Genomic DNA, 23,766 nt, shown 5'->3' with positions numbered 1-23,766 from the left:
AATATACAGGCATGGTTTCTCTTATTCTGGTTACCTATGGGCACTGAAGCAAGGTGAGAACTATACATAGTAGTGTTCATAAATATACGGGCATGGTTTCTCTTATTCTGGTTACCTATGGGCACTGAAGCAAGGTGAGAACTATACATAGTAGTGTTCATAAATATACAGGCATGGTTTCTCTTATTCTGGTTACCTATGGGCACTGAAGCAAGGTGAGAACTATACATAGTAGTGTTCATAAATATACGGGCATGGTTTCTCTTATTCTGGTTACCTATGGGCACTGAAGCAAGGTGAGAACTATACATAGTAGTGTTCATAAATATACGGGCATGGTTTCTCTTATTCTGGTTACCTATGGGCACTGAAGCAAGGTGAGAACTATACATAGTAGTGTTCATAAATATACGGGCATGGTTTCTCTTATTCTGGTTACCTATGGGCACTGAAGCAAGGTGAGAACTATACATAGTAGTGTTCATAAATATACGGGCATGGTTTCTCTTATTCTGGTTACCTATGGGCACTGAAGCAAGGTGAGAACTATACATAGTAGTGTTCATAAATATACAGGCATGGTTTCTCTTATTCTGGTTACCTATGGGCACTGAAGCAAGGTGAGAACTATACATAGTAGTGTTCATAAATATACGGGCATGGTTTCTCCTATTCTGGTTACCTATGGGCACTGAAAAAGGTGAGAACTATACATAGTAGTGTTCATAAATATACGGGCATGGTTTTTCTTATTCTGGTTACCTATGGGCACTGAAGCAAGGTGAGAACTATACATAGTAGTGTTCATAAATATACGGGCATGGTTTTTCTTATTCTGGTTACCTATGGGCACTGAAGCAAGGCGAGAACTATACATAGTAGTGTTCATAAATATACGGGCATGGTTTCTCTTATTCTGGTTACCTATGGGCACTGAACCAAGGCGAGAACTATACATAGTAGTGTTCATAAATATACGGGCATGGTTTCTCTTATTCTGGTTACCTATGGGCACTGAAGCAAGGTGAGAACTATACATAGTAGTGTTCATAAATATACATGCATGGTTTCTCTTATTCTGGTTACCTATGGGCACTGAAGCAAGGCGAGAACTATACATAGTAGTGTTCATAAATATACGGGCATGGTTTTTCTTATTCTCGTTACCTACGGGCACTGAAGCAAGGCGAGAACTATACATAGTAGTGTTCATAAATATACGGGCATGGTTTCTCTTATTCTGGTTACCTATGGGCACTGAAGCAAGGTGAGAACTATACATAGTAGTGTTCATAAATATACGGGCATGGTTTCTCTTATTCTGGTTACCTATGGGCGCTGAAGCAAGGTGAGAACTATACATAGTAGTGTTCATAAATATACGGGCATGGTTTCTCTTATTCTGGTTACCTATGGGCACTGAAGCAAGGTGAGAACTATACATAGTAGTGTTCATAAATATACGGGCATGGTTTCTCTTATTCTGGTTACCTATGGGCACTGAAGCAAGGTGAGAACTATACATAGTAGTGTTCATAAATATACAGGCATGGTTTCTCTTATTCTGGTTACCTATGGGCACTGAAGCAAGGTGAGAACTATACATAGTAGTGTTCATAAATATACGGGCATGGTTTCTCTTATTCTGGTTACCTATGGGCACTGAAGCAAGGTGAGAACTATACATAGTAGTGTTCATAAATATACGGGCATGGTTTCTCTTATTCTGGTTACCTATGGGCACTGAACCAAGGCGAGAACTATACATAGTAGTGTTCATAAATATACGGGCATGGTTTCTCTTATTCTGGTTACCTATGGGCACTGAAGCAAGGTGAGAACTATACATAGTAGTGTTCATAAATATACGGGCATGGTTTCTCTTATTCTGGTTACCTATGGGCACTGAAGCAAGGTGAGAACTATACATAAAATTATTTCATAAATCTTGTTCATTTGGGAGAGAACCGAAAGAATCTGTTGTAGCACTGGACACTTCCACTGAAGGTCTGTCACTTTGGATTATTCATATTCCAGTCTTGTTTTCCTTTGTAATTATCTTTTTTTTTTATTTCCTAACATAAATGTTCGTAGCTCCATTTTTAGCTCCGCTGTCGACTTTGTTGAGCGGAGCTTATCATATGAGTGATTGTCCGTCGGCGTCGTCGTCGTCGTTCGTCCGTCGTCCGTGTCAATGTTTTACTTTTTCGACTTCTTCTTGAAAACTACAAGCCTGAATGCTTTGATACTTGGTGTACATGTACCTTGGGTAGACCTCTCTTAGGTTTGTTCATTTCATGTTGATATCTTCAATTCTCTAATTTTGGTGAATATTTTTGTCATTTTTGGTAGAAAGTGATATTTTCGACTTCTTGTTAAAAACCAAGAGTTCAATTGCATTGATATTACATATATAGATACTACATGTAGACCTTTCTCAGATTTGTTCATTTCGTGATGATATCTTCAATTCTCTAATTTTGGTGAGTATTTTTGTCATTTTTGGTAAAAAGTGATATTTTCGACTTCTTGTTAAAAACTGTAAGTCCGATTGCTTTGATATTATATATATAGGTACTACATGTGGACCTCTCTCAGATTTGTTCATTTTGTGATGATAGCTTCAATTCTCTAATTTTGGTGAATATTTTTGTAATTTTTGGTAAAAAGTGATATTTTCGACTTCTTGTTAAAAACCAAAAGTTCATTTGCTTTGATATTACATATATAGATACTACATGTAGACCTTTCTCAGATTTGTTCATTTCCTGATGATATCTTCAATTCTCTAATTTTGGTGAATATTTTTGTCATTTTTGGTAGAAAGTGATATTTTCGACTTCTTGTTAAAAACTGCAAGTCCGATTGCTTTGATACTATACATATTGTTCATTTTCTAATGATGTCTTCTGTTCTTTAATTGAAATGTGCATTGCTAACAGCGGAGCTATCTCAGCCGACAGGCTGCTTGTTTATTTTAGACTTAGACACGTACAACGTTCTAGCTATAGTAAACAGTGAGTATTATATGAGATAAAACTTAATTTCTGACCGCACGGTATTTTGCGACCGGAAAACAACCGCATTTATATGGTTTTAGTGATACGGTTTGGGGTTACAACGGGTATTAATTATTCTTAAATTCTGAACGACTCTTCAGATCTATACCACTTTGTATCGTTCGTGGACGCAACTTCATCTGTTTCCAGTATTAAATAAATGAGTAATCCTTTTATTTTCCCAATCCATTATTTTTATTCATGGTCTTGACAATAAGTGTGAATTCATATCTATAACATTTTACTTTTTCATGTTATTACACTAAAAAACTTTATTATTCTTTCAGAATCAGAAGGTTCATGTCCCCATCATATTGTTATAATGAGAAATGGACGTTTCTATACTTTCAGTATTCTTGATGATAATGGAAAAGTTATCTCTGCTCCTGAAATACAAAGGTAAATCTTTTGTACAGAAAAACACCTTTCAGGATAGGAAGTTCCTTATATGAAGATTGAAGGACAAATTAGCTCACATGTTTCTTATATGAAGGGCTAATTAGCTCACATGTTCCTTATATGAAGGGCTAATTAGCTCACGAGTTCCTTATATGAAGGGTTAATTAGCTCACATGTTCCTTATATGAAGGGCTAATTAGCTCACATGTTCCTTATATGAAGGGCTAATTAGCTCACATGTTCCTTATATGAAGGGCTAATTAGCTCACATGTTCCTTATATGGAGGGCTAATTAGCTCACATGTTCCTTATATGAAGGGTTAATTAGCTCACATGTTCCTTATATGAAGGGTTAATTAGCTCACATGTTCCTTATATGAAGGGTTAATTAGTTCACATGTTCCTTATATGAAGGGTTAATTAGCTCACATGTTCCTTATATGAAGGGCTAATTAGCTCACATGTTCCTTATATGGAGGGCTAATTAGCTCACATGTTCCTTATATGAAGGGTTAATTAGTTCACATGTTCCTTATATGAAGGGTTAATTAGCTCACATGTTCCTTATATGAAGGGTTAATTAGTTCACATGTTCCTTATATGAAGGGTTAATTAGCTCACATGTTCCTTATATGAAGGGCTAATTAGCTCACATGTTCCTTATATGGAGGGCTAATTAGCTCACATGTTCCTTATATGAAGGGCTAATTAGCTCACATGTTCCTTATATGAAGGGTTAATTAGCTCACATGTTCCTTATATGAAGGGCTAATTAGCTCACATGTTCCTTATATGGAGGGCTAATTAGCTCACATGTTCCTTATATGAAGGGCTAATTAGCTCACATGTTCCTTATATGAAGGGCTAATTAGCTCACTTTTTCTTTATATGAAGAGTTAATTAGTTCACATCTTCCTTAAAAGGGCCAACTTAGCTCACATGTTTCTTATATGAAGGGCTAAATTAGTTCACATGTTCCTTAGAAGGGCTGACTTAACTCACTTTTTTTCTTTATATGAAGGCTAATTAGCTCACATGTTCCTTATATGAAGGGCCAACTTAGCTCGCATGTTCCTTATATGAAGGGCTAATTAGCTCACAAATGTTCCTTAGAAGGGCCAACTTAGCTCACATGTGCTTTATATGAAGGGCTAAATTAGTTCACATGTTCCTTAGAAGGGCTAATTTGCTCACATGTTACTTATATGAAGTTTTAATTAGCTCACATGTCCCTTATATGAAGGGCTAAATTACATTGTAGCTCATATGTTCCTTATGTGAAGGGCTAACTTAGCTCATGTGTTCCTTATGTGAAGGGCTAACTTAGCTCATGTGTTTCTTGTATAAATTGCTGACATTGCATTTTAAAAGAAAATGGTTAATCTCCCTAAGATAGTCACTGTTTATAATTGTTTATTTCAGGCAGTTAGAATATGTGAAGAGTGCTTGTGACAGTCAACCTAGTATACCAAGTGTGGGAATGCTAACTGCTTTGAACAGAACATCCTGGGCAGAGGTTAGTTCTAACAAATATTTAATTCTAAGACCCTATATGATGATGTTGTTGGCTGGTAAGTGCATTAAGAAATATTAATAATAGTTGCCGTGCCAAGTCTGTGTGTGTTTCCATCTATTTAAGAGTATCACAGATAAATTGCAACGTTTAGAGGAGAAAATATTGAGGAACTTTTCAAAATGAAATGTACTGAATTATTCTGTTATTTTTACAGATGAGGGATTATTTAATAACACTTGATTCCAGGAATAGAATGATATTAGAAGTAATAGAAAGTAGTGTAATGATGTTGAGTTTGGAAGATGTATCAGCAAAATCTGTCCAACAGGCAAGTCTGAACATTTCAACACTACACCATTCATTAGGCAAGTCTGAACATTTCAACACTACACTATTCATTAGGCGAGTCTGAACATTTCAACACTACACTATTCATTAGGCAAGTCTGAACATTTTGACACTTCACTATTCATTAGGCAAGTCTGGAAAAAATCAACACTATACTATTCATTAGGCAAGTCTGGACATTTCAACACTACACTATTCATTAGACAAGTCTGGACATTTCAACACTACACTATTCATTAGGCAAATCTGAACAAATCAACACTACTCTATTCCTTAGGCAAGTCTGAACATTTCAACACTACACTATTCATTAGGCAAGTTTGAACATTTCAACACTACACTATTCATTAGGCAAGTTTGAACATTTCAACACTACACTATTCATTAGGAAAGTCTGAACATTTTGACACTACACTATTCATTAGGCAAGTCTGAGCATTTCAACACTACACTATTCATTAGGCAAGTCTGAATAAATCAATGCATACATGTACACTCACAAAAATACCCCAAAATAAGAGAATTTAGTATATAGCCTTTTTCTTTGTCTTAATAATGCATTTTTTTCAGCCTGTGTAACTGCATGTTGAAATCCTAATGAGATTTAAAGTTCAGTTCACAACTGACGGTTTTGCAATGTTAGGGGTTGTTGAACACTAAATACAGCTATCCCAGCCAGCAATCGATTCATCAATTTTCATGAGTGATGTAACTGGCATTTCCATCTATTTGTTTCTATTCCTACTATCCTAAAACGTTCAAGTGAATGTTGTCAAATTTGCGAGTGTGCGTATTTTCGTTGTTGACTTTGTCGAGCGGAGCTTATCATATGAGTGATTGTCCAACGGCATCCGCCTTAGTCGTCTGTGTCAACTTTTTACTTTTCGATTTTTTTTCACAATTCTCATTGCTTTGATACTTGGTGTATATGTACCTTGGGCAGACCTCTCTTAGATTTGTTCATTTCGTGATAATTCTCTAATTCAAATGAATATTTTTGTCTTGTTTGGTAAAAAGTGATATTTTCGACTTCTTGTTGAAAACCGGCAAGTCTAAATGCTTTGATGTTATAATTATAGGTATTACAGGTAGACTTCTCTCAGATTTGTTCATTTTGTGATGATAACTTCAATTATCTAATTTTGATGAATATTTTTGTAATTTTTGGTAAAAAGCGATATTTTCGAATTCTTGTTGAAAACAGCAAATTTGATTGCTTTGATACTATACATATTCTTCATTTTTTCAATGATATCTGCAGTTCTTTAATTGAAATGTGCATTGCTAACAGCAGAGCTATCTCAGTCGACGGCTGCTTGTTTGATAATATCATTAATTCAGTCCAGTGGTTATTTATTAGAGACACTCAGGAAACCAAAATTGATGATATAAATCACTCTGGCGACAAAACTCGGCGATAATAGCCAAGGGGGTGAGGAACTGAATTTCAAAAACATATTTTATTAATAGGGTATATATATTTTAAATAATACTGTGTAACTCATCGATATCTTGATCATTTTGACATTAACACAGTGTCATCAGGCAGTGTGTTACTGTAGAATACTTTATTTTCGCTTGGAATTAATTTTTGCTGAAGGAATGATTCAGTGAAAATAAAATCCAGCAAATATACCTTTTTTTCTATATTTTACATTCAACTCGTCAAAAATCAGTGAAAATAAACACCCAAAATGTTTTTTTCAGCGAAGATTAATTCCAGCTAAAATAAAGTATTCCACAGTGAGACAATTGGTTTCTTGGGGCATATACACATTATGCAAAAGTACTGTCATATTACTTGTAACATTACCATTTTGCAAGTATATCAAAAATTGTACTTATTTTCTGTATAAAAAAAAACAAGTTATCTCAACTGGAGTTAGTTTCTATTGTTTTTCTAAATATCTTTGAAATGTATTTTTGTTGTAACATTTTGTTAATTTTGGGGGATTTTCTGATAATTTCTTCATTGATTTTGAACCAAATAAAAATAATTTTCCATTGGCAACTGATCTTTATCAAAATTTTGAGAAAAAATGAAAAAAAAAATACTAGTTTATTTTGTGAAAGGTGAAAAAGAAATTCCGTTGAAGTTTTATTTTTATCTATTTTTATTAAATTAACATAAACTGAACAATTTTCCATTGGCTGCAGGTCTTGATGAAAGTGTTGGAAAATAATGAAAAAAAAAATTATGCTGGTTAGTTTTGTGAAACAAAAAACAACAAAAGTTGACTTTGACATTCATTTTTGATGTGTATTTTCAATTTACAGGTTTGTTATCAAGGTATGTGTGGTAATGGACATGCTCGCTGGTTTGACAAATGTTATACACTGCAAAGTTACCAGGATGGAACTCTTTCAACAAATTGTGATGTAAGTAACTAATAATGTGTGAAGTACGGTACATGGAACATTTATATGACCTACCAGTTATGATATGATCTACCAGTTATGATATGATGGCGGTTATCCCCTGACTCATTTTTGGAGCTCGTTAATAGCCTTCTAGATGGTCACTATTTTTGGTTACCATGGAGATTAAATTTAGTGAATGGCGATTAAATACCTAGGTTGCTATTTGATGATCTAAAAAAATCTGTTTTGTGACACTTTTTGTAACATAGGAATGTTGCTATACAGCACTGCTACCCATAATTCAACATTTTGCACTTCGTGTGCATTCTGTTATTCATTATGTGTAACAACAAACATTAATCTGAGTGTGAACCATCCAGGTTGCAGCAGAGTGATGCAATTGAAAGTGAACCTCATCCAGTTTATGAATCAGTGTTGAGCATGTTTCACTGCATCAGATGTTGAAAATGAAATATAGATATCTGAATTTTTACATAGTTGGTTTTCTGTTGGTTTTATTAAGTACAGTATTAAGGATGCTGTACACGTTTTTGGTATTGATTTTCTAAACTTATATTTTCATATAAAATATTTACTGAACCACACAAAGCTATATATTGATGGAAAGCCTATTTCACACTGATTATGAAATCGACAAGATAGTGTGTGTATGGACGTGTAAAGTCACGTGATCTCTGTGTAAACACAGAAAGCCCAGCGCTGCTTGAGAGGGAACATATCGAAGAGTGTCTGTGCAAAAAATTAGTATAATGCGTCCACTAAAACTCTAGATCAAAGGCATGCAGTTGCCGTGAATCGCTGTTTTGTTTCACCGAGAAAACGGCAAAAACAACTTAGCAGCAACGTATTGTCGGCTAACTCAAAATCCGTTTGTCCCATGGATCAAAACAAACTCATAACGAATAGTCATGGTATCTGTCTGTCATAATCACGCAGATGTGTGGATATGCGTGGTCGCAATTGGTTATAAAGTACGAAATTATACTGCCGAATCCAATAGGAAACACTGCTTCACAGCGTGACAAAGCCGCGCCAAAATGACATCATGATTTACATATTCATTAATACATTGTGGGAGGAGACACTCCTTTTCTGGAAGACTCATTACTATACATTGCCCTCCATGGAAGGTCATTCTCTTGCTCAGCTGCTGAACCAATAACCATGGCTGAACGCACCACCAGAGTCAACTACATGTAGTTTTCTTTCCAAGATTTTTGTTTTACTGCGCGAGATGTCTCGACGAAGATCTGTATTATCTGATTTGAATGGCAATGAGGGGGAGAGAAGTCACAGCAAGTGCTGAACTGAATCGGGAGATGCGATCGCTTAGGTTTAAAGTTGTCTGTCGATCGGGCGGTGAATTTTCAGTTTGTTTGCTCCGTTATTATTTTGTTGATTTGTAATATAACCTGTTCGCCATAAATCGTGTTTTCCGTTTTTTAGTTCCCAAAACTGTTGACAAAATTAGTGTGATGACTCTTTTTCTATCTTCAATGCGTAATACATAGTACCGAAACAACTGCTGGCGGGGGACTACTGCTGGTATCTTACATTCAGTTCACTTTCTATATCATGTATAACAAATCTAACTTCATTGAATCCGTCAAATTATTTATTGAGAATGTGAAGATAAAGAAAAATAAAACAAGGATGCTCACACACACGCTTTTACAGCTGCTTGTCTTGGGCTTTACGTGTAGCCATGGTGTAGCCAAGTCCGGGCCCAAGTGTTTCACTTCCGACTCATTGTGGTCGGAGTCCATGACAGGTAATTTGGTCACGAAGTCTGCCATGTGCTCAAATTTTCTACCTTCTGTTTATACCTCCATGGTCTGATCAGTTAAATCGTGGAAGGTACCTTCCATGATTAAATTTTCATAATAATCGCTTTACATACTGTCGACGTTCTTCTCCAAATTTCCTTGCATTCGTTTTCTTTCGTCACTGTCATAGTCGACCCCAAGACGGTTTCATAGTCGACTGCTTGAAGAGCAAGAAATTCAACGAAATTAAATTTATGGACGATCATACCTCGGACTACTAATACTTGTATTACTAGTCTGAGCTTGTACTGAATGCAAGAGACTGTTTATATTTGCTATGGGTGGTGACTATTATGCAAATTATCTGTCTATTATGTCTTTGGCTGATTAATTAAAACATAGCTTTCAAAACAATGACATGTGCTTTTGTTTTTAATTAACAAAAATTGCATTTTACACCCTATAAAAACATCTAATTCACTTTTTTTCCTACTGAGTGTTTGCTCCTTGTAGTCCAGCATTGAAAAATACAAAAAAGTAGAATTTTACAGCATCCTTAAGGTAGCGAGAAGGGTTTGATGATGTTTCTGAATAAAGCATTCGCTGTCTGTTGTCTCATTCAGAACTGTAATTTAGCGTGAATGATTCAAAAGCAAATAGAGGAACAAGTTCTCACAAACTGGGCAGTCCTTGTTCACATAATTATTGCGCGGCAACAAAAATGGCGAACCTAGTAAAATTACTAAATCGGTTACGACTTTTTAGCTCTGCTGTTGACTTTGTCGAGCGGAGCTTATCATATAAGTGATTGTCCGGTGTTGTCCATCATCCCTTGTTGTATATATCAACTTTTTACTTTTTCGACTTCTTCTTGAAAACTACAATTCTTATTGCTTTGATACTTGATGTATATGTATCTTTGGCAGACCTCTCAGATTTGTTCATTTCGTAATGATCTCTTCAATTTTCTAAATTTGATGAATATTTTTGTCATTTTTGGTAAAAAGTGATATTTTCAACTTCTTGTTGAAAACCGCAAGTCTGATTGTTTTGATAATTAACATATAGGTACCTCAGGTAGACGTCTCTCAGGTTTGTTCATTTTCTAATAATATCTTCAGTTCTTTCATTGAAATGTGCATTGCTAACAGTGGAGCTATTTCAGCCGAGAGACTGCTTGTTCATAGATAGCACAACGAGTACCAAGACTATTGTCACGAGGTCACAGGGTCAAATATTAACCAAAATACCAAATAGTATGCAATACTTTTACTACCTCGTGTATGGGTTCTTAACCAATATAAAATTACACAAATCATGTAACACAAGTATAATTTAGTATAATTAGTATAACACAAGTATAATTTAGGTTCCAGTAGAGTTCAATATAACTATATGCACATACATGCAGCAATAATACACACCGACCAATCTTACACATACGACACTACACATGAATTACGTGAAACCATAGTGTTTTTTTTTATATATATTTTTTGTGCCAGGCGACAGTTCTGGACATTGAGTATCACTGTTGTCTCTCCTGATATTTTTTTGTATGTGCAAATTGCAAGTGCTAGTGCTGACACATAGTGCATTTTGCCACAGAAGTCATATTCATGTTTGGGACTACATGGCAGGGCTGTGTGGCCATCTCTCTGTCAAGTGGCATTTTTTAATGCGCTATCCTGGCGTCAACCAGGCTCGGTCAAACACAAGCACCTGCGGACCTTAACCAAGGGTCCCCCAAAGTCGCATTCGTTAGTGAATGAATCTCGGCCAGTGGAATTGGCCTTCCCATTGAGTCTGTGGCACACTCACCCAGGGTAGAGGTCGACCCTTTGATGTTCAGCCTGAGGTAGGATTTGAACTTGGGTCTACCGATCATGAGTCTGATGCGACAACCACTATGCTACCAGTGATCGGTTCATAGTTTATTAGGTACACAAAACATATGCTTGCTACAGTTCTCACCGTCGGTATCGCCCGCCCTTGCAGAGGTTCAGCACTACACGCGGCCCTCACCATGCACCAACACAACTATGTTATTGATAAGAGGTGGGGGTTATGGAATTTCACACTGTAGACACCACAGCAAAGTCGGCAATGACCCTACGACCAGGGGAGGAACTGCGTACCCTACTAGTCACGTATATCAGTGCCATGCACTCCTAAAATGTTACATAAATAAACTGGCCAGGAAAATAACAATTCTAGAAATTAACAAGATAATATAATAACTTAAAGCCCAAAACTAACTAGTGTGTGTGTAGGAAAGTTCGATACCTGACGTTTCCCAACGTGCGTCGAACAGTGTCAGTCGGCAGCGTCGCCCGGTGAATTATAAGAAGCCAGCGACGGTAATTAGCCACTTGAACTCTCCCCTCTCATCCACGGCACCAAGGCTTCTATCCCAGTTAGACTTCAGACTGATGTTCAACGCCGGGTTTGACTATGGTAGTATGTGGTGGTACTGCTCGCCGCTTCCAGGGTCGTACAAAGTGTAGATTGTTGGTCAAGATCTCCAGCAGCAACAACCGAGCACCACGCTGTCTCAGTTCTTTAAATACCCTGCCATAACATGGCTAATTGTGTCGATCGCTAATTGGTCCGCGACACCTGTTCATTCATCACACGGATACTCGTCCAGCATTGTCCAAGTGCGACCTCGAGGTCACATAATAGGTACTTTCTGTACGTGTAGTGACGAGTGCGGCTATCTACTGGGCTATAAAACCTACTTCTGGGCTGTTATCAATTTATACTAGAACAATGAATTAATAAATACAAAATTACATAATAACAAGTGTGTTCTTTTAATAATACAGTTTCTGATATGATTCAAACACCTTGTTACAACTATGTTCATTACTTTGAACTCCAAACAAGGTGTGTAACGAGTCAAACTCTTTTATTGAAATTATTTTGTAAGAGAAAAAAAATAAAGCTGTGCGAATGGATTGAAACCACTGCTGAGGATAGAAAACTAAAACCACAGTGTAAACGGAAAATTAGATGGGCACACGCTCTCAGCACAAAACGATGGCTTGACAGAGTTCCTGTACTCTCTTCCTCATCTGTATCGGTGTTGTCATCAGTTAAGTAGTTGAAAATCTTTCCCATGGATGTGGATAATTGAACCTCGTTATCCCTTTTGGACCACTCATGAGGTTGGTAATAAAATGACCCTGTGTCACTGAGTCACTCGTCTTCATTTTCTTTCTTTTCCTCATCATTGCGTTAGTAAAATGATATGTTAGATAAATGCATTGTTTGCTATGAGAAGTTTATCAATGGTTATATCAGAATGGTCAACAAGGGAGTATACGATGTTATCATTAAACCAGCCCAAAAATATCCAGCGACTTTCCGAAATCAATCAAGGTCTAAAGTAACTGTTTACAGTTTTATAATTTTTTGAAAAATCAAGAAAACAAATTAAAATTTCCCTTCTTGCTAGCTTAAAAACATTAGTACCAGTAATACCTGAGCAGAGCATTATAATACCTAGCATTGTTGAATGGCATTCTATTTGGATATTTTCTTGTAATAAAGGACTCCACGCTTCCCATTAGTGTGTGACAATAGGGCTCAGACAGAGATGATTGCTTAAATAATGCATCTTGCCTGTTATTGCACACATCCCTGTCTTTGCCCTGTTGTCATGCAATAATTTATTCTCCCATTGTATTTCTAATGATGTAATCTAATTACATTATACATGATTTTTAGCATGCTGTAATGGATGGTATGGCAGTAATAGGATTGAACTATTTTGTAGAAATGCAAATAGAATCATCTGGAGGAAAGTGGCAGGTAAGTTGTTATGGCAACAAGGATGAAGCAACTGATGAATGCATGAATTGAATGTATATAAAGGAATTGTATGCCTATGATCAAAGTTAGAATGTTATTAGACTCATTAAAGCAACATTTCATATTTCAAACACATAAAACAGCATCTGCTGGAAGCCTTCATGGATAGCCAAAATAAATTGGGAAACAATGGCATTATCAGGCGATGCCTGTTGTGGACTGGTTTAGTGGGACAGGGCTTAGTGGGATGGGCCATGTTAGTGAGACAAGGCTTTGTGGTACATGGCCTAGTGGCCTGGGCTTTGTGGTACATGGTCTAGTGGCCTGGGCTTTGTGGTACATGGCCTAGTGGCCTGGGCTTTGTGGTACATGGCCTAGTGGCCTGGGCTTTGTGGTACATGGCCTAGTGGCCTGGGCTTTGTGGTACATGGCCTAGTGGCCCGGGCTTTGTGGTACATGGCCTAGTGGCCCGGGCTTTGTGGTACATGGCCTATTGGACAGGGCTTTGTGGTACATGGCCTAGTGGACAGGGCTTTGTGGGACATGGCCTAGTGGACAGGGCTTTGTGGGACATGTCCTAGTGGACAGGGCTTTGTGGGACATGTCCTAGTGGACCGGGATTTGTGGGACATGGCCTAGTGGACCGGGCTTTGTGGGACATGTCCTAGTGGACAGGGCTTTGTGGGACATGCCCTAGTGGACAGGGCTTTGTGGTACATGGCCTAGTGGCCTGGGCTTTGTGGTACATGGCCTAGTGGCCTGGGCTTTGTGCTACATGGCCTAGTGGCCCGGGCTTTGTGGTACATGGCCTAGTGGCCCGGGCTTTGTGGTACATGGCCTAGTGGCCCGGGCTTTGTGGTACATGGTCTAGTGGCCCGGGCTTTGTGGTACATGGCCTATTGGACAGGGCTTTGTGGTACATGGCCTAGTGGACAGGGCTTTGTGGGACATGGCCTAGTGGCCTGGGCTTTGTGGTACATGGCCTAGTGGCCTGGGCTTTGTGCTACATGGCCTAGTGGCCCGGGCTTTGTGGTACATGGCCTAGTGGCCCGGGCTTTGTGGTACATGGCCTAGTGGCCCGGGCTTTGTGGTACATGGTCTAGTGGCCCGGGCTTTGTGGTACATGGCCTATTGGACAGGGCTTTGTGGTACATGGCCTAGTGGACAGGGCTTTGTGGGACATGGCCTAGTGGACAGGGCTTTGTGGGACATGTCCTAGTGGACAGGGCTTTGTGGGACATGTCCTAGTGGACAGGGCTTTGTGGGACATGTCCTAGTGGACCGGGCTTTGTGGCACATGGCCTAGTGGACCGGGCTTTGTGGGACATGTCCTAGTGGACCGGGCTTTGTGGGACATGTCCTAGTGGACAGGGCTTTGTGGGACATGTCCTAGTGGACAGGGCTTTGTGGGACATGTCCTAGTGGACAGGGCTTTGTGGGACATGTCCTAGTGGACAGGGCTTTGTGGGACATGTCCTAGTGGACAGGGCTTTGTGGGACATGTCCTAGTGGACAGGGCTTTGTGGGACATGGCCTAGTCGACAGGGCTTTGTGGGACATGTCCTAGTGGACAGGGCTTTGTGGGACATGTCCTAGTGGACAGGGCTTTGTGGGACGTACATGGCCTAGTCGACAGGGCTTTGTGGGACATGTCCTAGTGGACAGGGCTTTGTGGGACAATATGGCCTAGTCGACAGGGCTTTGTGGGACATGGCCTAGTCGACAGGGCTTTGTGGGACATGTCCTAGTGGACAGGGCTTTGTGGGACATGTCCTAGTGGACTGGGCTTTGTGGGACATGGCCTAGTGGACAGGGCTTTGTGGGACATGTCCTAGTGAACAGGGCTTTGTGGGACATGCCCTAGTGGACAGGGCTTTGTGGTACATGGCCTAGTGGCCTGGGCTTTGTGGTACATGGCCTAGTGGCCTGGGCTTTGTGGTACATGGCCTAGTGGCCTGGGCTTTGTGGTACATGGCCTAGTGGCCCGGGCTTTGTGGTACATGGCCTAGTGGCCCGGGCTTTGTGGTACATGGTCTAGTGGCCCGGGCTTTGTGGTACATGGCCTATTGGACAGGGCTTTGTGGTACACGGCCTAGTGGACAGGGCTTTGTGGGACATGGCCTAGTGGACAGGGCTTTGTGGGACATGTCCTAGTGGACAGGGCTTTGTGGGACATGTCCTAGTGGACAGGGCTTTGTGGGACATGTCCTAGTGGACAGGGCTTTGTGGGACATGTCCTAGTGGACCGGGCTTTGTGGCACATGGCCTAGTGGACCGGGCTTTGTGGTACATGGCCTAGTGGCCCGGGCTTTGTGGTACATGGTCTAGTGGCCCGGGCTTTGTGGTACATGGCCTATTGGACAGGGCTTTGTGGTACACGGCCTAGTGGACAGGGCTTTGTGGGACATGGCCTAGTGGACAGGGCTTTGTGGGACATGTCCTAGTGGACAGGGCTTTGTGGGACATGTCCTAGTGGACAGGGCTTTGTGGGACATGTCCTAGTGGACAGGGCTTTGTGGGACATGTCCTAGTGGACCGGGCTTTGTGGCACATGTCCTAGTGGACAGGGCTTTGTGGGACATGTCCTAGTGGACCGGGCTTTGTGGCACATGGCCTAGTGGACCGGGCTTTGTGGCACATGGCCTAGTGGACCGGGCTTTGTGGGACATGTCCTAGTGGACAGGGCTTTGTGGGACATGGCCTAGTCGACAGGGCTTTGTGGGACATGGCCTAGTCGACAGGGCTTTGTGGGACATGTCCTAGTGGACAGGGCTTTGTGGGACATGTCCTAGTGGACAGGGCTTTGTGGGACATGGCCTAGTGGACAGGGCTTTGTGGGACATGTCCTAGTGGACAGGGCTTTGTGGGACATGTCCTAGTGGACAGGGCTTTGTGGGACATGGCCTAGTGGACCGGGCTTTGTGTGCCATGGCCTAGTGGACCGGGCTTTGTGTGCCATGGCCTAGTGGACCGGGCTTGTGGGCTGGGCTGGGCCAGGTTATTGAGATATGGTTTTAAGTGGGACAGGGATATTTGTAGGACATTTTGAAATTGAAATAATTGTTACCTATTCATACAGGGATCTACAAATATTGGACACTTGCCTGTACCACAGGAATTGAAGTTTAATATTGACAATAAAGTGCTTGCTATGATACAAGAAGCTGCAAAGTTTTATAGAATGAATGTAAGTTGTTGTCATGATGGAATAGTGATCAGAACACCCACAAACTAAATCATACTTGTTCAGTTAGTTTTCTTAGTTAGGCTTAGTATAACAACAGTCAGTCAAAACAGACATTTTTGGCTTGTGCTTTTGAGGACATATACATCACCTGTGTCTGTAGTTATTGTGATGGAAATGAATGATATGAGTATAATATAATAAAATAGAACAGTTTTGTGGTGTCATAACATGTTAATAAGATGCTACAGGAGAAATATTCACTAGATCTAACTCTATTCAGTGTTTTGGGAAATAATACAAATTTGAATATTAACTGGGTTTGTGTGAATATAGTTATCAGTGAAATATGTGAAAATATTACCGGTAAGCTCTATACTGTATATCATTACAGACTTGCATTGAATGCAGATAAAATCCCTGCTGCATATAGCTTGATATGCTAAACCTGTATTATCGTAAATATATAGTCAACATTTTTGAAGATGCCATTTTATACTAATAATTCAAGTAATATTTATCCAGTCTTTTCAAAATTGAATATATTACATATGACCATTTTAGCAGCTTTAGTTTTTGATATTTATTTTTAAATCATACCATTGAATAGAAATACACATTTATGACCGTGGACACAACATGTTCATGAAAGTATATGCGCTACTTGTAGTGAATATATCTTTGCATAATTAACCATTTCAAATCTTAGCCAAATCTTTTGAGTAAAACAGAAAATTGACTGAAATTTTGTCTGTTGGCTTCAAGATTAGGGTTCAAGAATAAAGTGGAGACAAATTTTGGGGAAAAAGTCTGGTGGTAGAAAGGTTAATGCTGATTTTTACAATAGATTGAATATTTATACCAATATTGTTGTCATTATGATAACTAATATGACACAAGATGGATTAATATTGCATGTATATCTATTACAAAATGTAGGCAGACAATGTGGACATTGTATACAGATGGGTTGATTTTGATAGAAGTATTTTGAAGGCAAAGAAGATTCATTCTGATGCATTTATACAGTTATCTATACAACTTGCATATTATATGACCTATCATAGGTTAGTATACATTAATGATATTCTTACTTTAAGTGTATAATGTAAAAGATATGTATGCATGTAAAATATAATCATGTTTTTGAAAAGAATCAAGTAGCAACTTTCTGTGAAATGATTAATTACATTTACATCATAAGATCATTTTTTGAGCTTTATCAACACTAGCTTTTGCATGAAGTTGTAGGAAATGTTTGAAAATTCACTCAGAATTTACCTTAATCTAAATTTCTTTGGGTCACCAGATCGTTTGGGAATTTACATGCATTGTAACGCTATTCAAAAATGTTAGCGACTGATTAAATTCAGCCAAACTATTTGAGAACATTCAGACATGCTGAAAATCTGTGAAAAATAAACATTTGGTAATATTTTCTGCAATTCACACAAATTCAGACCTTTTATATACTCATCTAGACACCAATACTGCTTTATGAAAGTACCTCAGAGTGTAATTTAATAAATTGTTTTTACATTCTCATTGTGGCGTTACCAACATATTGACCAATCACAGTGCAGTCATTACGTGGTTTATTGTATAATATTGTTATTTCTTTAATGCTCATTGCAACCTGCAGACCTGCACCTACTTACGAGACAGCAACAACACGTCAGTTTTATCACGGTAGAACAGAGACTGTCAGATCATGTACAGTTGAGGCAATACAATGGTGTAAGTGTATGCTGGATGAGACTACCACTGTAAGTATTATATTTAATAGGCATTATGCATGACCTCATAAAGGTCACACATCCTGGTACTTTGCATGTTCTTTAAGGTCATACTTCCTGGTACTTTGCATGACATAGTCCTCTAAAGGTCGCACATCCTGGTTCTTTGTATGACCCTATAAAGTTCAAACATCCTGGTTCTTTGTATGACCCTATAAAGTTCACACATCCTGGTTCTTTGTATGACCCTATAAAGTTCACACATCCTGGTTCTTTATATGACCATATAAAGTTCACACATCCTGGTTCTTTGCATGACCCTGTAAAGGTCACACATCCTGGTACTTTGCATGACCCTGTAAAGGTCACACATCTGTGGTACTTTGCGTGACCCTATAAAGGTCACTTATTCTGGTTCTTTGCGTGACCTAGTCATCTAAAGATAACATTCTACAATAGGTTTTCACATTTACATAAGTTGCAACTAGAAATATAAACATCAACTGCATAACTAATAATCGAGTAACATCCATTCTACTTATGTATTCAATTTCATTATTGATATACTGGATGAAGTCATCATAGGACATTTGTTGCACGCAGCTTTCAGTTTAATATATCATGGTTTTATTTAGTGATTATATAGATCGGCGTTATACGGATATTTCCATAGTAGGAATAATGCACTTTGATCAACATTTCTGCCATGATCATTCGGTCAGCTGGTTCTGTAAAATAACTCTAACTAATGTGCCACCACTTTATGCACTCACTGAAATAACATGTGACGCAAATTGAAGTAGGAAACTTAAGTTGAGAGCCTCGATCGTTTATTGGAGGAGAAATTCAAAACTAATGTACCGCCACTTTTATGTGCGGAGCTTCCTTCTGGTGCGCTTCAAATTGCAGACATGCTGTCTGCATTATTTGTAACAACTTCTGTAAATGTGAAAACAAAGTATGTAACCAATTGTAGCAAGTTATCAACATCTAGCACTACTTCGGCGTCAAATCAGTGCCTGGAATTGCTGTAAATGTATATTATTGACATGAATTCTGATATTGTGAAAAACATTTCAAAAAATTGACGGATAATTAGTGAGTATCCAGGGTGACAATAGATTTCCATTATATGCAATAGTAGATTATCTCCCATAATGCATTGCATGTATGTGATGCAGTATGCTCAATGTGTTGCAGAGATCCTAGGATCGATGAATCTATGTATGCATACACAGTATCTGAACAGATGGAAAATTAATTGTTGTTATTATTAATGTATATATTTCAGCTGGGTATTACTTGGACTAAAAGTTGGCAAAAAAAGCCCCTTTAAACCAATTGATGGCAACTGTCTGAATTTAAAACAATTTTGACATTTGAAATATTGTCATTCAACATATTTTATGAACTCATTACACATAATATCATTTTCAATTCATTCAACTCCCCCCCCCCCCCCCCCCAATCCTGTTTTGAGTTTTCAGGTAATGTTTTTCATTACAGTATTTGCTTATCACTATTGTTTCCATGACTACAGTCTCACCAAAGAATGCAGCTATTCAATAAAGCGCTGAGAAAACATAAACAACTTATGAAAGAGGCTAAAAATAACCATGGATGTGATCGGCATTTATTGGGCCTTCAGATTTTGGCCATGGAATCTGGTCTTCCTATCCCACAAATATTTCAAGATCCGTCTTATGTTAAAAGGTAAACTATGTGTACTTGTATCATAATGAAAATGGCATAATAATAAAGATAAAGCAATCAGCTGCTTTGCCCCATACATGGTAATTTACATAAAAGGGTCCTTGTATGCTCAGTCCTATAACCCAACCTCCCCTATTTTTTACTGCCTGACCCTAAAATTTTTTTTTGGCCATATATTAGAGATTTGATGTGATTTTATAGAAATTCAAAACTGGCTGATGTAAACAACTTCTTGAAACATGATTAATGGCAATCATATCTACCTGCTCTATTTTTGAAAAGCATCTTCACCACAACATTTATTTATTTAGCCTCATTAAAGGCTCTACCTGCTATAGTTGATTTGTATGTTTGCAAACACACACCCCCCCACACATTGTCAACTGTTTCAATAGTTGTTAACCTTTTCACCACCAGATATTCTCACCCAAAATTTTTCTGTAGTTTTTTCTCAATATTTTTCAATCTTTCTGGAAATGAACCCTAATTGTGGAGCCAACAGACAAAATTTGAGTTAATTTTCAGTTTTTACTCAAAAATTTGGCTACTTTTGACCAAATCTTCATAATAAAAGTGCAGACTATTTTTTGAATTCATGATGAAAAGAGTGGTGGTGAAAAGGTTAAAAAAAAACTCTATCTCCTCATCAGCTTCAGATGTTGCACCTTGAAAAAAACTGCAGTCCCAGCCAAAGTGCAAGATTTGAGTTATAATAGCAGTTTACAGAAGGGGGGGGTAAGGGGATAGCTGGTACAGGTTATAGAAAATAAAATTACGCCATTTAATGTGGAAAATACTTTATACGCCTACAAAGAATAAGATCTTTATACAAATTACAGATGAATACATTATTATGAAAATAAAAACAATTGATTATAGCTTACGGAAATACCCCTTGCTGACCCTCTTTACATGTTATGTACAGTCTACATAAAGATACAAAACACTAACGGGAATAAAGATATGTACAGAAAAATGATCACTTGACCAACTGTGGTCTAAGTATAAAGAGAAAAGCTTGTGAGATGGTAGTCTCTCTATTGCCTTCAATATTTGTTAGATGTTTTCATTTTGTGTTGAGAATGTCTGTCAAAGAATAGTTTGTTTTATATAATAATGAAAAAAGCTGACAATGCGATGACATATGTTCAGTTATGTAGTGGTGTACCTTGCTTAGACTTCTGTATGTCTAATTGTCATTTGTATGATTTGATCAAGAGCCCCAGATACTTCAAATTTGAATTAAAAATGTGGCGTATATCAGAGCATGATGCCCTCTATGGCCACACATGTTGTCTGTGCATGAGTTTGCCGTAGAGGGCGTCATCACATATTTAATCAGTTTTTGACTCAATGGAAATCTTTGTGGATAGTGCATCTGTGTGCAGTACCAATGTTGTGACAACTTCAATTTAACTTTACACTGACTTGTGACAACAGGAACTACATTGTGACCTAAACCGAAGCTTCGCAAACATTTCTATGTTACGTAACAAGATATTCAACAAGATATTCAATTCTACATTGAACTGCATTGTAATTAAGTTTAATTAAACAACAATTAAAACGCAACCTTATATAGGAAGTTCATATCTCAACTATATTAAAAATTAATTCAACTACCTGTATATTAAAAGTAAGTCCAATGTGTGTCATTGCATATTAATTAACCAAATTTTAAGCATTTTCACTTGTTTCTCATGTACATGTACTATTAAACTGATTTCAATAAAACTTGGTACATAGATTCTGTGGAATAATGCGCAGACCAGATTTAAGTATTTTTACCTGTTTCTCATGCACTATCAAACAGATTACATTGAAACTTAGTACATAGATGTTTTGGGATAATGCACAGTACTGATTAGTTTTGGTTGAAATGCTGTCCATATTAATTACCTAATTTGCATATTAATTAGCCAGTTTTAAGCATTTTCACTTTTTCTCAAGTACCATCAATAAAACTTGATACATAGATGCTTTAGGATAATGCACAGTTTCTATCAGTTTTTGGATAAAGTTCATGCATATTAACGTGTGCTTACTGTAAAAATAAGACATTTTGCATTCAATAAGTACAATGCTTTATGTGTAATGAAGATGTGCTTCTAATATAGTAAATACAGTACTCCTCAAATGCCTTCAGCACACAGGAGTTCTTTCTAAGAATTCTTTGATTAACTGCTGCATTTACTCACTACATTGGTAGATCCAAAAAACAAACACGTTTGCTTGTCAGATACTCAGATTGAGTCTACATGGTGTCTAATGCATTTATTAAAATCCAGAGTCAAAAATTGATTTAGTTACTATTACATCTGAATACAATAATGCTATTTGAAAAGACAGTCTGTCTTCTTCAGAATATGTAAATGTTTAAATATAACAACTTGTATTTCTTGCATTGTAGTGAAATCACCCTCAACAAATCAAATACTTCAAATACTTGAAGTATATATTTCTAGTATTTATGACGCATCTAATTTAAATTATGTCTTGCTTTCAGCGGTGGGAATGGTAACTACATTTTATCTACCAGTTTTACTGGCTACACGACCGAGCTTGGATTTGTTCCACCAATGTGTCAAAATGGTTATGGGGTATTTTATTGTATACCTCAACAACAGTAAGTTTTTTTCTGCAATATTTATTGAGACTCCATCAGGATGAGGTGTCTTAGAATTTGGCTTTCTCAGATTTTTTTTGGTAACAAAAGATATTTCAATTTCTTTCTACTTTAATGATTACCAGTATAAGTATTGACATTGTGTGGTTACAACTGGTTTGGTTTGGTCATTTTGTGACAGTTCCTGCTCTTTTTTTTTTGGTCTTGGAAACTTGATTATTTTTAAATAGTAATCATGTGACATGTTGCATAGCGAATATTTTTGGTAAAAAAAATGCTATTCTCGACCTCTTCTTGAAAACTACTAGCTTTTTATGTAGGTGACGTTGGTTGACCTCCACGAGATTTGTGACAAGATGAAAACAATTGTAATTGCCATGGCAACAACCAACATAGATGGTTGTGATAGAAACATTGTTGGAACCCTAATAACCATGGCTAATCACAGTCCCTCCAGGACTGTGGGCTAATGGTTAATATCTCATCAGACAGAACAATATCAACTTAGTTTTGAGGAAGACACTCTACAAAGACGGCAGAGCTATTTAGACACCTGTAAGATGTTTAGCACGCATATAGTGTGAACATTTTTTTAGTCCCCGTTCAGGCGAAGCCTGAAAGGGGAGTACTAGATTTACTTTTTTTCTCATTTTCAAGTTATCTCTCACATTTTCTCAGGGACTGTGCAGCAGATGTCAATGAAACTTGGCAGGTTGATGAACAAGTCTGTGTTACATATGCACGTAAATTTTTTTTCCAGATCTGAAAATCCTAAGTCGGTCTTTTTCAAGATTTTCATGCAAAATTACCTCTCTCTACTACACTGACAGAGCAACTGAGCATGCTCAGAATAATTGATTCTGTTAAATTCAGATTCATGAATTCCTGATTTCTGATTCACAAGTTTTACCTAATGTATTCAAACCTAACTAAAGGAAAAAAAAAACTCAGTTTGCACTATACATTAAAAATACAGAGCTGTCACTAAGAAACCAAAAACACTGAGACTAAGAATTTGTGTTAAACAGAAAATATTCACAAAAAGTAAGAAGATACAGCATGCCTTATAATCATGAATTTAAAATTATTATTACATATTATGCACTATTTAAATTTTTTATTTCGAAAAACATAATTTTTTGTTTCAGAACTGAAAATCTTTAATGGGTCTATTTCAAGATTTTCATCAAAAATTACCTCTCCCTACTGCACAGACAGAGC

The 23,766-nt window shown here is 37.7% G+C and overlaps 1 protein-coding gene across 3 annotated transcripts in view; it reads left to right on the top strand.

Moving 5' to 3' along the window:
• LOC144352788 (peroxisomal carnitine O-octanoyltransferase-like) overlaps positions 1-23,766 on the top strand; it is a 55,335-nt gene that overhangs the window by 26,702 nt on the left and 4,867 nt on the right. For all 3 annotated transcript variants that reach the window (XM_085501529.1, XM_085501530.1, XM_085501531.1), the window contains exons 6-15: positions 3,347-3,458; positions 4,881-4,974; positions 5,189-5,302; positions 7,600-7,701; positions 13,203-13,286; positions 16,366-16,473; positions 17,410-17,537; positions 18,113-18,236; positions 19,747-19,919; positions 22,426-22,545. In XM_085501529.1, the coding sequence (XP_085357655.1) occupies positions 3,347-3,458; positions 4,881-4,974; positions 5,189-5,302; positions 7,600-7,701; positions 13,203-13,286; positions 16,366-16,473; positions 17,410-17,537; positions 18,113-18,236; positions 19,747-19,919; positions 22,426-22,545 (1,159 nt within the window). The remainder of the gene's footprint in view (positions 1-3,346; positions 3,459-4,880; positions 4,975-5,188; positions 5,303-7,599; positions 7,702-13,202; positions 13,287-16,365; positions 16,474-17,409; positions 17,538-18,112; positions 18,237-19,746; positions 19,920-22,425; positions 22,546-23,766) is intronic.

The sequence above is a fragment of the Saccoglossus kowalevskii genome, chromosome 7 (genome assembly GCF_978046115.1).
Source record: "Saccoglossus kowalevskii chromosome 7, keSacKowa6.1, whole genome shotgun sequence".
In the NCBI taxonomy this organism is placed as follows: domain Eukaryota; kingdom Metazoa; phylum Hemichordata; class Enteropneusta; family Harrimaniidae; genus Saccoglossus; species Saccoglossus kowalevskii.
Note: the sequence above shows the minus strand (reverse complement) of the source record. Positions and strands in the feature narration are given on the sequence as shown.